The 15,555-nt window shown below is 40.9% G+C and overlaps 2 protein-coding genes across 12 annotated transcripts in view; one reads left to right on the forward strand and one right to left on the reverse strand.

Moving 5' to 3' along the window:
* CEP250 (centrosomal protein 250) overlaps positions 1 to 15,555 on the forward strand; it is a 135,160-nt gene that overhangs the window by 29,291 nt on the left and 90,314 nt on the right. The gene's annotated exons all lie outside the window — the stretch shown is intronic.
* UQCC1 (ubiquinol-cytochrome c reductase complex assembly factor 1) overlaps positions 1 to 15,555 on the reverse strand; it is a 42,436-nt gene that overhangs the window by 5,668 nt on the left and 21,213 nt on the right. For all 6 annotated transcript variants that reach the window (XM_028734747.2, XM_028734746.2, XM_077929146.1 and 3 more), the window contains one exon: positions 14,785 to 14,893. In XM_028734747.2, coding sequence (XP_028590580.1) covers positions 14,785 to 14,893 — 109 coding nt within the window. The remainder of the gene's footprint in view (positions 1 to 14,784; positions 14,894 to 15,555) is intronic.

The following is a 15,555-nucleotide window of genomic DNA, read 5'->3' on the forward strand; positions in this document are numbered from 1 at the left end:
CAGCACCACATTCTGCATGTATTTGCAATGCATGGGCAATATAAAAAGGTAAAGGTACCCCTGCCCGTACGGGCCAGTCTTGCCAGACTCTAGGGTTGTGCACCCATCTCACTCTATAGGCCAGGAGCCAGTGCTGTCCGCAGACACTTCCGGGTCACGTGGCCAGCGTGACAAAGCTGCATCTGGCGAGCCAGCGCAGCACACGGAACGCTGTTTACCTTCCCGCCAGTAAGCGGTCCCTATTTATCTACTTGCACCCAGAGGTGCTTTCGAACTGCTAGGTTGGCAGGGGCTGGGACCGAACGGCGGGAGCGCACCCCGCCGCAGGGATTCGAACCGCCGACCATGCGATCGGCAAGTCCTAGGCGCTGAGGTTTTACCCACAGCACCACCCGCGTCAGCATGGGCAATATACTACTAAACAAAACTAAGGCAGGAAGAGTATCTTCCAAATATGGCTCCTAATATGGCAAGTAAACTACATGAAGCCACACGGAGAACTCAACATTGACAGGGTGGGATACCTGTGGTAGTTCAGATTTTGCTACGCTACAACTCCCACCATTGCTGTCTATTGGTCATGGTGGCTGGGCCTGACAAGAGATGGAACGCAGCAATGTTTGAAGGGCAGCAGATTACGGTTGGGCTACGTTTTACTATAAGTAAAAGGAAGACCGAGTAGAATTTGAATGTCTAGCCCCCAAAGATCATGCTGGACCATCAGTTGCTGAATCTGACACACAAAAGAAAGCTATGAATAACACCATACACAAATCTCAACACTTTGATAAAAGAAACCAGTACTGCTTCATCAATGATGTCATCAAAGCCCTATTAATATGCATATAGCCCTGCGGTTACTGCCTTGTAATAATTTCCCCCTCCAACAGCTAATTAGTTCATGTCATACTATCAAACCTATGGCTTATATATAGTTCTCCATTAAACTGTTATCCTTCATAACATTATTTTTATAATACACGCATACAGTGGAACCACAAGGAAAAAGTTCTTTTATGTCAGTTACTCATATTTTTCCATTTATATAAACTATGAAAATTCATGCATATATTTTATAGGCCATCAAGATTTGGTCACTGAGCTATTACTGAATGTTTAATGAAAAAAGCGCTAAATAGAAGAAATCACAGGGTTAAATGATGACTGCAACCTCTGTAATGACTTAATTAAATTTTTATTGAGTACATAAACTATGATGTCACTTTTAGCCAACCAGGCTTGTACTTTCTAGGCATGTCAGAGACCATGGCTTTTCTCAATAGAACATACTCCTAAATAAGCAGCATTTCTATACTCTAATAAGGGGGAGCAGCTCTCATGTAACACACTCAATAAATTATCCTTCCATTTTTAAAACAAACAAATTCCATGAGTTATAATATATTTGCCATGCACTTTTTATGACATAATAAAAATGTTACCTTGAGGATTACTTAACACATACTACAAATGTTACAGCAGGCAATTGCAAGGGGGCAAAGAAAATAAACAGCACCATTACAGGGACAGGTCCTGGACTTTGTATCCCTAGGGGAGCAGCTCACTATATAAAAGCAAAAAGCAGCAGCTTTAAGAAAGAGATTAATAAGGAGATAACAAAGCTAAATAAACATGGCAATAAATAAAAATATGACTCTTACATTGGAGGGGGGGCAGTATCCTGGATAACATCACGTTTTTTAAGAGGGCTATCGCAGTATTTGGAGGAAACTGGTTAATACTAGAGAAACACCATCTCATTAAAATAAGTAAATAAACTTAAAGAAGGGTTCTTTAGAAACATTCTTTTCTCAATCCCGTCTTCCCAGCCCTGGCAATTCTCAACACCTGGCTTTCAATAGAAATGACTTCACTGACTACAAGCTTGTCTCAAGTGTCAAGGGCACTAGAAAAGTTTAAACTGCTACTCAATGCTAATGCTGCTAATAGCCACTGGATTTCTCCTGTAAATTTAAGCTCCTTCACACTTTGTCAAAAAACAGACCTTGGACTCCAGTACCTGCTTTGGTTCAAAATAGACAAGGATTCTTAGGAGCGATGAACAACAAATACAGTGGTACCTCGGGTTACATACGCTTCAGGTTACATACGCTTCAGGTTACAGACTCCGCTAACCCAGAAATATTACCTCGGGTTAAGAACTTTGCTTCAGGATGAGAACAGAAATCGTGCAGCGGTGGCACAGTGGCAGCAGGAGGCTCCATTAGCTAAAATGGTGCTTCAGGTTAAGAACAGTTCAGGTTAAGAACAGACCTCCGGAACGAATTAAGTACTTAACCCGAGGTACCACTGTACTGGGACGCGGGTGGCACTGTGGGTAAAACCTCAGCGCCTAGGACTTGCCGATCGCATGGTCGGTTCGAATCCCCACGGCGGGGTGAGCTCCCGTTGTTCGGTCCCAGCTCCTGCCCACCTAGCAGTTCGAAAGCACCCCCAAGTGAAAGTAGATAAATAGGGACCGTTTTATAGCAGGAAGGTAACGGCGTTTCTGTGCACTGTGCTGGTGCTGGCTCGCCAGAGCAGCTTTGTCACACTGGCCACGCTGTCTCCGGACAGCGCTGGCTCCCGGCCTCTTAAGTGAGTTGAACACGCAACCCCAGAGTCGGACACGACTGGCCCGTACGGGGAGGGGTACCTTTACCTTTACCTTTTTACCACTGTACTAGGTGTATGGAATCTTCAGAATTTCACCAAAGGGTGTATATTAAAAGTTATATCCAAGAATCCCACAGCAATTTTGGAGTATACCTGCATATAAGACCACTGAGATCTATTTAGTTTTGAAAGAAGCCATTCAGTCTTAAGCAAGTCACTCAGAAGTAAGTTCCACTAATTCACCTGGACTTACTCCTAGGTAAATGTGTTGAGCTCCAGGGCTTAAGAACTATTCCCAGTCTCTCAGCCTAAGGATTTCAATGGCACTCATTTAATATTTTTGTTTCTTAACAGTATGGTATCTATCAAGGACAATATAGAGGGACACCTTAGCTGCATTCAGGCATAGCAAGATCTCAAGCTCTCATGCTTCCCCCTCCATTGTCTTCCTCAGGCATGGCTGTAAGGAGACTGGAAGCTTTTCCTTCCATTTTGTATTAACTGTGTTTTTCCTTTACAACTAAATGTGAACAAAGTATAGTTAACTTTAACTATGGTTTATTGAAATAAGCCACCTTCAAACCTTGAGCTACGAAGCTGGTTTCTTTTAATACACCATAGCGAAGTTTAACCACAGTGTAGGGTTCTGGTGCAATGCTAAACTGCTGTTAATCAAAAATAGAAACAAAAGTTTCCTATAGCTTCCTCGTGGTTGTAATACCATAAGAAGAGGTGGGAGGGGCAAGCCTGGGAGCCCAAGGACTGTTATGGATTGTTCCTGTAACAATAAAGAATAGTCAAAAGTGTGCATGCACACGAAAGCTCATACCAAGAACTAACTTAGTTGGTCTTTAAGGTGCTACTGGAAGGAATTTTTTTTGTTTTGACTATGGCAGACCAACATGGCTACCTATCTGTAACTGTAATAAAGAATAGTTTATTGATACATCTGAATACAGAGTTTTATCAAAGTTTTCACCTAATGTCTTCTAGTGTCATACATTTGTCTTAAACATTTTCAATCTCCAGTCACATTACAATGTTTGCCCACAACGTTGGTTATATTTGAACATTGCATTTGTAAAAGTGAAAGTTTCATATGTAGCCTTGAAATATTGTCATATACACTGCAGGATTTCCCCCTCCTCTCTCAAATGTAGAGGGATTTCTAGATCAAATAAAGCTTAGCTCCCCTTAAGCGCTCCTCCTACCCAAGGCATCATATTCATGCTTGCCACAAAACAGTTAACAGTTAAATATTTTCTTGCCAATATTTTAAGAGTGCAGAAGGTTCCAAATTGCTGGTAAAATAAACAATGCCAGACTGTGAAAACTCCTGGCTGCCATGCTCTCTGATGTTAACAAGAGTTCCTTTATTACTATAACCTTTCTGAAGTGAATAAAAATTACTTCTCTGCCCTACTTCTGCCCTCAACTAAAAGGAAAAGAAGGAAAGTGAACCACAAAAAAGTTACACAGTAAGATGTCGAGAATCCTGGAGGATTCTTAAGTTTTAAATATTTGTTTATACGTTATGTAAACACATTGTACCCTTGTTGCAAAACTTATGTCCCACCAATGCAACAGTTTCTGCAAATCTCCAAAATGTTTGTTCAATTTCATTGAAAAAAATTATGTGCAAAGGACCCTTTATGATAAAGTGTTCATCTGCTCTTTAGCTGTGTTCATCTTTTGGCGGTATGTGATTCTTAATTTGTAGCAAAAATTGCCACAACAAAATAAAGATTCCTCCCAACCGTTGTGACATTAGGAAGAACTTCCTGACAGTAAGAGACAGTAACATTAAACATTGGGAAGAACTTCCTGACAGTAAGAGCTGTTCGACAGTGGAATTTGCTGCCAAGGAGTGTGGTGGAGTCTCCTTCTTTGGAGGTCTTTAAGCAGAGGCTTGACAACCATATGTCAGGAGTGCTCTGATGGTGTTTCCTGCTTGGCAGGGGGTTGGACTCGATGGCCCTTGTGGTCTATTCCAACTCTATGATTCTATGAAAGATTGCCAGTGCCAAAATACCAAGTGTGTTTTATTTGCTAGGCTTTCTTAACAGGCCTCAAACTTGCACATTTGTGGTTAAATCTAGCCAAGTTTAAGCACCTTAAAGCACTGCAGAGTTTGGTGACAGAGTTAAGCACATGCTTAACTTTCCCATTTAAATGAATGGGACTGGCAGTGAGAAACACAGTGTGACAATTCATAACATCTTTGAGGGAAAGGTAAGATAAGAGTACACATGGCTAAGCTAGGAAAGTATATCATCATTATCGGGGGAAACAAATGAGATAACATTTATGATAAATTGGTCATCATTCATTGATTCACTTGCAGAACTAACTGCTTACTTAAAGCTTTGCTTTAAGATGTTATAGCTAAATTACTTTATGTCCTCAGTTTATAGATGGAGGATATAAGTGATTAGCACATAACACTGACATGTAGTCTTTTGCATGTTATCTGGATCTCATTTAATGATATGATATACTTTTAGGCAGCTGACTGATACCACCACCACCACAATCCCAGAGAGAAGGATCATCTTCCCCAGCTAGTTTTCTTAAGCAATAACATAATTGAGCTCAAGTGGTTCAGAATACAGCTACAATTTGCAAGTTTGTTCTCTCTCTCTCTCTCTTAAAATACTCTGCTGTATAATTTACCATATGTTATCTGTACATCATGGTATTTGCTGACAAATGTTTTATTTAACAGTTGAGATTTCTATGTCATGTTGTATTTAAGGTAAAGGTAAAGGTACCCCTGCCCGTACGGGCCAGTCTTGACAGACTCTAGGGTTGTGCGCCCATCTCACTCAAGAGGCCAGGGGCCAGCGCTGTCCGGAGACACTTCCGGGTCACGTGGCCAGCGTGACATCGCTGCTCTGGCGAGCCAGAGCCGCACACGGAAACGCCGTTTACCTTCCCGCTAGTAAGCGGTCCCTATTTATCTACTTGCACCCGGGAGTGCTTTCGAACTGCTAGGTTGGCAGGCGCTGGGACCGAACAACGGGAGCGCACCCCGCCGCGGGGATTCGAACCGCCGACCTTTCGATCGGCAAGCCCTAGGCGCTGAGGCTTTTACCCACAGCGCCACCCGCGTCCCCCATGTTGTATTTACTGGTTTTTAATAGTGTGGATAAAATACGTATAAGCAAGAGGTGGGTAAATAGTGGCTTGCAGGTAACATCTGGCCTGCAGCAGCTTGAGAATCACTCAGCTCCTCCTACTGGCTCATTCCTGGGCCACTTTCAGTGGACAAGGGAGGACAGAAGTTTCCTTCCTGTTCCCTTGTAAAGCTGGCCTGTCCATTTCAAAAATGAAATCAAGAAGCTAACAAATGAAAAGCATCAGAACACAGGCTAAATTTCAGATCTCAACCTAAAATTCAAAAACCATTTTCAAAATCTGAAGAGCGGAATTAGAGATATAACATTGCAGCAGGTCCCAACCCATCAGCTGAAAATCTACTATCTAGAACACATCCTGCAGAAAAAGAGTGGTGAGATATTGGAGTCTGGTTAGCTATACAAATGAAGGGGCAGCTATGTTAGGAATTTAAATGTACCAACAGAAGTAGTGGGATGGATGCTGGGAGGTAATTTAATGATAAGTAACAGAAAGTGGGAAACAGTGCAGTCAGGAAAGGGCGGATTCAAGACATGCAGACACACATACACACACACACACACACACACGAGGAACAATACATTTGGATATCAAAAGAAGTTGAGAGCACAACTGGAGAATCACTGGAGAAATGCGAGACCTTAAGAAAGAATGGGTTTAGAAACTTTAGAAAGGAAAAAGAAGTAGCAACAAGGGAGGAAAGGCAGAGATATGAAGAGCATCATATGGACAGCAGATTGATGGAGGCACAAGAAGAGTACTATCAACATTGAATGACAGTATGGTTGAGCTCTAGGAGCAAGATCTTCTCTGGGATAGCTCAGTCAATACAGTATGAGACTCTTAATCTCACGGGTTGAGGGTTCAAGCCCTGCGTTGAGCAAGAAGATTCCTGCATTGCAGGGGGCTGGCCCCTTCCAACTCTTAAATTCTATGATTCTACAACAGTTCACAAGAGGGAGGGTCATGGCACTTTAAAAAAAATGAATCTGAGGGCTCAGTCATGATACCCTGATGCTAAATCAGGAGAACCCAGGGTGATCAGAAGCAGTATGTGGAACATCACCTCATAGCACCTTCTCATGTGGCTATACCTCTGTCATAGTTTCCCATAATTTTCAATGATGTAAATTCTATTTGACCTTTCATAGACAAGTTACCAATGAAAAGCCCTTTCACAGTAACCAATGAGCTACCCACTACTGTTTATACCAGTCCATCTTCTCACCACTAGGAACTGACCTTTTGAAGCATGGAATCTGTTTCATACAAATATGTGGCTTTGGGTGGAGGCAATTCCAAGAAATCTATATAAGCCACCCTCGCTATACTGACTTAATGATTGAGATGTATTGGCACTCCTAATGAACATTATAGCCTCTGACCACAAGTAAGAGAAGAGTAGCACAAAAGACAGAACTGTAAGAAGTGGATGTTTGGAATATAGTCTATGAGCCTACAACTCTCACAGTCCCCCTCCCCCTTTGCTTGGTCTACTATCTCCTGTATGTGCTCATTAGCTGCAATTTTGGAGTTGGAATTGCCATTCCCATAGTAAATATACCCAACAGAAATCTGCAGTGAAGTGAGGGCAGATCTTTGGGCTTTGACTGGCATTTTTGGTATAAAAAATAAAAAACCAAGGCTGTTCGGGCTGAATAGAAGAGACTGATGGAAGCATTTTGCATCCAGGGGACCTTTACCTTTACCTTTTACATGCAAAATCTAACACTGGACATGCACCTTCATTGGGATGCAGACCAGGAGGGACTAAGAATAATAGACATGAGCTCTCCTTAAGCTATATGTTGAGAGAAGTGGCACTGTGGCTGTTTGTCCCACAACCTCCACGTATTGGGTACAATGTGAGAACAGGTATGTGTGGACATGGTTTCACACCACTCATACAGGCCCTACATCTGTAAAATTGTGTATGCAGGACCTGTTCTCATCTCTCACCCAATGTATGAAGGTTGTGGGAAAGAACAGTAAATGTGCAGAGCTCAGAGCCAGCTAGGGTGATCCTGATTTCCCTCCAGGGTTTTAGTAAAGGCATGAAGAATAAGGTAAGAGCTTGGGGCTAATTCAAAGAAGAAAACCTACGAATGAGAAATAGTTTCCATACTTTGTCAAGTTGAGAGAACAACTCAAATACTGTATCTTCAATAGTGAAGATTTGTTTATTGAATTCATACCTCACCTCTCCTCCTGAAAACGCAGGGTGGCAAATATACCCACATTTCAAAAAAGAATTCTAAAACAGTTAAAGTATTCTAAAAACAGCTACAGTTAAAAATATTATTCCATCCAATGATCTCAGGGTTGTTGCAAACAGTATTCTTTAGTATTCACCAAATGCCTGGGTAAACAAGAAAGTTTTCAAATTCCTTCTAAAAATTAGTGATGGAGAGACAGAGACACACCTCAAAGTTCTACCCCAAAATGGACTTAATTCGCTTTTCAGTTCACCTGCAATTATGGGAACTGCTTTCAGATGTAGTTCTGAGATTTTAAAATGAATTTTGTGAACTTGGTTAAACCAAACTAGTTCATTCCAAGCACCGCAAATGGCCAAATTCACACAAGCATTCACCCTGCCTCGGTTTTAATTGAAACTACGTAGAAGTTTTTTATGCACTCTATCGTTCATATGCAGTGACTCACTGCATGGGTCCAAATGTTTCCCTTGTTAAACTTACCCTCCTTTTATTTTGGAGGCTGAAAACTCTCCAGATATATATTGCTAACTTACCACATGGAAGGGTTTCCATAAATTTAGCTGGAGTTTAAAGTCACCGTTATCCCATTGTTTCTGTGCATTAGTCTGGCCTTTCACTGGGATCGAACATGAGGGAACACAGTGACCATGTTTTCCTGTCACCATATGTAAAGATTGCTGGCCTATCATAGTTTACCAGAAATGAGCAGTGTGTTCCTGCATGCTGCCCAACTGTTCCTATTTCACTCCTATGCAGCACGAGCAGCAGAAACTAGAAGCCTCAATTAAACATGGCTTCCTATGCTGTCCAAACTCTGGACCCTAGTCTGTTGCTCTTTAAGAAGTCAGCAATTTCAAGTTTTTTAAAAATGGCATGGTAGAGAGCAACAAACTAGGATCCTGGTTGGATGTAATGGGAAGCCAAGCTTAATTGCGGCTTCCTGTTGTTTTGCTCTTCCCTTAGCCTGAGCAAGTGAGAGCAACTGGAAAGCATGCACTAGCACACTGCCTGTTTCTGATAAAGCCTCTCCTCTTGCAAGAGGGGAGGGGTTGTGGGCGGGACGCAATGTCTGCCTCATGCAGGGGGCGTTATGCCCCCTGCCTCCACTCACCTGGCTGGCGCACCATGCCCACAGGTAAGCGCCCAACCGGGCGGCTTGGAGGGGGCGTGGTTTGCAGCTTAACTTGCTGCTGCACCAGCCATGCGGCCTCATTGTCCGCCTTCCCGTCGCGAGTCTCCCACCCTCCACTCCCTTAGAGCTCAGGGTTTTTTAATTTTCTCTTGGCCTTGCTATGGACCTTAGGCTGGTCGCCCAGATTGTCCAGGGGGCCTGGTAGGAATTATGGAAAAATTCCTGGCATTAGGCCTTGTGGTTTTTTCGCCTACCTCGTAGCAATCGTCACAACTTTTTTGGTATTGGTGGGTAGGTTAGGCATTGGAATGTGTTTGTGGTGTGTGAAAGGGCTAGGTGTGGCCATCACCTACGCCTTCAATTTTGGGTATTCCGTTAAAGGAATCCGGCAGTCGTGGATCCTGTCTGATGCCTGTGACATCAGGGGAGAGCTTATAGTTGTATTAGCATCAACAGGCTCCACCTACTGGTGAATAAACCCCCCTTTTAGGCTCACCCCTCTCCGAGTGGGTGGAGTCAATTTGTCGTGGTCCAATGCCTAAGCCAATACCTTCTCACTTGCTGTAATCAATAAAGTTGTGGCCCTTCTTTGCCCATTAACCTTATATTCTGTGTCCGTGTGTCTTCATTCCACAAAGCGGGGATCGGGTCCTCGAACCACAAGCCAGCAATACTGGCTTACTGTGACATGTGAATTAGGCAGTTTTTACTCTCCTGCTCATATAGAGAAAAGCAACAGTACTATCAATTAAGTGGTTCTGGGTTACATGAACCATTTGTTTGGTCCTGTGATAATTATCCACTCAGACTAATTTTACTGATTCCTTTCCTTGCTATCATTGGATCTGTTTGTAACCAGGAGAGATCCTTCTGTATTGGAAGTGTGGCATCTATGAAATAGATTAAGACTGTGATTTGTATACTAACCTCTAGTGCCATTATAGTCTAGTGTTACTATAAATTAATCCTCAATGTACTGGGGGTGGGGGGGGGGGAGAAAGAAAGAAAGAAAGAAAGAAGCATGAGTTTTATTTCAATTAATTGCAGAACATCAGACAAGACTCTCCTTTTAGCCGCTCTGGTGTAATATGAAGTAATCCCAGTAAACTTCATCTGAACCACTCCAGAGTAACTGAATATAGAATAGGGGCTACTGTGTATAAATAGCTCTACCTAAAAACATAACAAAGACTTCATTGTACTCCACAGTGCAGGGCCAATAAATGAATTCAAGAGACACTTAGATGTGTTTCTGGAAAAGGAGGGGCCTGAGTGGTCTGGTGGGAAAGCAGGAAGGTGGGATTAAGTTAAATTAAAATGCGGTTGGCATGTTGGGCTGGACGGCCTCTTCCTGCTCCTATCATCTTGTACAGCTTTTAAAACAGGCTCAGCTACAAATCAGGATTTTACACTGAACAAACAAGTCTTGTACGTTGTGGGATAAGAGCAGCACTCCAACTTGAAGGCAAGGTTTTTGTTAGAAAGATGTTTGCCATTAGGAATGCTTATTTCAGATGTGATTTTAAGTCATGTTTTCCACAGTTTTTAAGTTTCTGTATAGAAAGTGAGAGCTTTGAAATTTTAAGCAGAAGATAACATTTCTAAGGACTGGGGGCAGATATAAAAAATAACTAGGGCTTAGGGATCAGGAACAGGTTGTGGGATTCTGTGCTTCCTACTTCTCTCTAGTTTGGTATTGCATGCTATAGCCATCAATCTACAGATGCACCAAGATTCTCCGTATGTGTTCAGAAGCATTGTGGGGATCAGCTTGATGGGGGTCAGTGAATTCAAGAGACTCACTTGATATATTTGGGGGGGGGGGAATCAAGCGGGGTGTGTGTATGCAGAGCATGCACAATTGCATAGCAGACTTCCAAAATCCTAGTTAAAAATTTACATCAGTGAGTAGCCTATAGGTGCATTCAAATGAACATTTCTCCATTTAGTAAGCTGAGATATACAAAACCTTTTGCCCATGCAAGAACTCCTTCAGAGCAAACAGAGACTGAACCAAGAAGACTCTAATTAAACATGGTTTCCCATTTTGTCTGAACTGGGAAACTGTATTTACAATCTTTTGGAACAAGACAGGATATTCAGTTACAATGTGAACATATCATCTTAATAAGCAAAGATGTGACAATCCAAACCAGGCCTATAACTCACTGAGCGACATATACGAACATCTACCATTTATTTTAATCCCACCCATCCCCAGTTCAGTTGTTTTGAAAATGAAAAGATGATTCAGGGTTTTTCTTTTTCTAGAAGCATCTTAGCAGATTTATTTATTTGTTTAGGTAGAGCATTAATTTGTGTTTTCAGGTTCCGTCCCTGGCTCTCACCTATGAAAACTACTGAGCAGCTGACAGATTAAGACAGTTCATGCCTATAAAATACAAGACAGACACAAGAGCAGAGCAGGATCAAAAGGAAATCTTTTATCGAGCCTAATGTTACTAGTAATACTTTGAATCACTGCATCAAGCCAATTTTCATGCTTGTTTTTAAGTTTGGTAGAAAAGTCACAAGTGGAAAAATTAAGTAAAGAACACTGGTTAGCCACAAAACTGGACACACCTGGCTGCATATCCACCAAAAGAAACTGACTTCATTAGTTCTAGGGGCAGGAGAGTAAAATTTATATATGAAATCTGCCTGCACCAGTAGAATTGCTGAGGCCAAAGGCTTTCTTTCTGTTTTTACAGCTGTGTCAAGTTTTGGGTCTCAACTCTTGCCAACAATCAAGAGTGCTGAAGGAGCCCAGGTTAAAGGGTCCCAAAACTTTGCAGCTGAGATTCAGATTGCAACAATTTTAACAACTAGTCTATGAATTAATACACCATTTAAAACAGGGATAAGCATAAATTTGAAGTGAAAATGCAATGGATTGCATTGGTTCAAACCATGATATCCTTACATCTGTAATACCAGATGGCATGTTCTAAAACCAAACAAAGCCACCAGATCTGAAATATATAATTTTAACATCCATTTTCTCTACACATTGCCAGCTAGGAAAGCAATGTTTCATTTGCCTTGCCAAAATATTATCTAAGTTTTATTTTCTTCAGCATAGTTATCTTTCAAAAGTATTTCAATTAACTACAGACCTTTTTATAATTTCTCCATAAAGCTTTCCCCTAAATGGGGTTTCTTTGTAAAAGTATAGCTGACCTTCCTTGTGCCTTTTACTTATAGTGCTATATCTATATGCTATGTTAGTATGAAATTACCGATTTATGCTTTTGTATAGAACTCAAAACAGATAGATCTCAAATCAAAATTCTGAAAGTCGAAAGTCCTTCTAACTTTGAGTAAACAAGTTTCATAGGCTGAAATTCCCCTTTTGGCCTAGAAAGGTATCATCAATGTTCTGGAATGAGCACTCGTTGCTTTGAGCTAGTTTACTTTCTCTGCCATGAATTCTTAACATAAAAGTGAGTTCTTCTGTTTTAAGGAACATCATTGTTTGGGTCAGCAGAACAAGAAAACTATGGAATCAGACTTCCTTACAAGCTAACAATAACAAAAATTATCAGGTAATATTAATATAATTAATATAATTAATAATAATTGCACTTTTCTGTGTGTGAAAGTTCAGAAAAATATGTATAAAGCAAACAATGACTTCATATGTTTTATTCTGGCCTTCATATACAGCTTAAGAAGCCAGTGCCAGATATCTATCTACAAAAAGGACAAGAACTTAGGGCTTTACAAATGTTATTCAATCTACACTCTTTCAATACCACTCTATTTTCTTCTTTATTACTAACCCATAACTGAAATAAAGCTTGCAGTAGTTTCAACCACACAAAGTCTCATTATAGTTAAATGATCCTCTAAATTAATTAATAAAGCAAGTATAATAGTTTGCAAAATCCCTATTAGCAGGGCTGGGGAACCAGAGAGTTTTCAAATGTTGTTGGGAGTCCAACTCCCCTCAGCTCCAGCCAAAATGGTCAATGAGCAGGAAGGAAGGAAGCTGGAATCCTACAACATCTGGAAGGCTTCAGCTTCCTCATCAATGATCCACAGGTTTGCAATATTTTTTTCTTGTACAAGTATTTTTATTTCTCAGGTAGGAAATAGCAGTGTTTTGAACTTTAATCTTGGCTACATTTAGAGATGCAACACTTCCAGAGATTTTGAAGCCATGGAGAATAATTGCTCTAGAATCTCAAAACTAAATCAAACATCGCCAGAAGGAAGCATGGAGCAATTCAAAGAAAGCTAGGCCATGTATGGTCTTTTCATCATGATGGCAGCGCTCTCTAGATTCAGAAATGCATAAGGAATTTGTGTGCTATATATGCCTACAGTTTACTCAGGAATAAGGCACTCTACTGTAGACTATCTGATATAAAAATAACAATATTATACATCCTTTTCTTAAAAACCATATCACTCATTCAAAGAGGGGGGGAAATATTGCATGAGAAGTTTTCTCCTTATAGTGTTCCCCAAAATTTTCAGTGTTCCCACTGGAAAGTTATTTTAAAGTTCTTGAAAAAATATTTCCGTGTTTTCCCCAGGCCTTCACATCATTAACTATGAGTTGGTAGAATTACTACTGAGAAAGTAAAACTGAATACCTTATAAAAAAATCCCATGGCAATGCCAGGAGGGTTTTTTCTTTTTCTTCTTCTTTTTGCCTTCCCCTTTATTACATGACAGGCTTTGCCTTTTAAATCACATTGGTGAAACTGACCAAATCGAGCATATTTTCAGAAAGCTTAATTTGATTGGATTTGACTTTCTGAAATAAATACTGCTTGATTAGCTAATTGTTAGCTTGTTGCTCTGGGCAGCTGATGGTATATCCTTGACCTTCCAATGCTCTGACTGCTGCTTACTATAATTAGTTCTCAGCATTAGGCGGCACACTTTTTTATAGGCTGGAAGGATGATTTGAAAACCTCCACTGTGAGTACATCACAGGAGCAGCAAACTGACTTTTTCTCAGGTACGGAATGATGGGAGTGTCTAAGAGAGTGGCTAACACCTCTCTACAGCAACCCATGAAGTCATAGCAACTGCTGTCCATTCTGTATAAGTAGTCAGAATGCCATTTTTTTCCATCAAGGATGAACACTTGCAAAGAATCAATCCACAGTGCAATAACTGGACACCATCATTAGATTATTGCTGGCAACAAGAAATCACTGGCCAGTTGGTCAAACCTAGCATTTATACCTCATTTTGCCAAGGTCTGCCTGCCTACTCTCCAATGGTTGAGGACTTGCCTGCTACTCTCACACAGCTATGCTAAGGATTTCTGCCGAACCTAACAACCTACAGGGCTGTGGTGAAAATAAAATGGAGAGGGGATGCCACCTTGAGCTCCTTGAAGGCAAGGCAGGTGGGATATATATGCAAAAAATAAAAACACATGGATGAATACATATTAGCTGTTGCAGTTACCTCAGTGTGAGATATTTAAATTTAGCTTAAGATGAAGTTTATGGCTAGTTGTACTTGCATGTGAGAAAAGATCATTGGAAACACCATCTGTTCACTGTTCTGCTCAGTCATTCTTCCAAATATATTAAATAGTAAAATCTTAGATGGACCACATGGCTAAGGCAATCTGAATTCTGAAGCACGGGCTTCCTGACACCGACACAACATGACAGTCATGTGATAAAGGAATCTGTGCCAAAGACTACTTACTCCCATGACCTTCCCACGTTGCTCAACATCTTCCCACATAGAATGAACTATATAGCGACACATGTATTTTCCTGTTCGTCCTTCCTGCTTCATTCGTACTAAACACATCCTAGAGGATAGCAAAGGAAATACATTAGATTCTGGAAATCTTGACTTTAAGAGTATGAGAAGTACAAAGGGGAGACAAAGGAGGAGATGCAACTGGTGCATGATCCAGGAATATACAGCAGCAGTGTGTCTGATAACAACGTAAGCACCACTATAAGCTCCGTGGGACCATGGACATGCCCGTTTTTACTATAAAACTTTTGTCAAATGTTCCCTGTATTAATAATAATAACAACAACAAAAATAGGAGCCAAAAGTGGCAGAGACCAAGCACGGTAAGCTCTCACTGATGGAACAAGAACCAAACGTTTTTTTCAAGTAACACTTAGCCCAACGCTTTAAAAGATGCTGTATATTTGGATGTTTAGTGCTGTCACAGAGCAGTGTTGCAGCACCCTGAATGAGGTCATGAAATCTGGAGAGTTTATTTTTTAAAAAACAGTACCTCGTTTACAACAACTGCCACTTGAGGTTAAATGACACACGTTCTTAGATTTTCTAACTACATCAACACAGCTGCAAAACTTTTTATTGTTTTACCATAAGGTCATGTTTTGTAATATATTCAATTATTCAACAACCAAACCATATTTTGAGTATAGGGAAGTTTTGCTTTAGTGATGTATTAATACAGTATCTGGGATTTTTAAAAAGACTATCCAT

This window comes from Podarcis muralis, chromosome 5 (genome assembly GCF_964188315.1).
Source record: "Podarcis muralis chromosome 5, rPodMur119.hap1.1, whole genome shotgun sequence".
In the NCBI taxonomy this organism is placed as follows: domain Eukaryota; kingdom Metazoa; phylum Chordata; class Lepidosauria; order Squamata; family Lacertidae; genus Podarcis; species Podarcis muralis.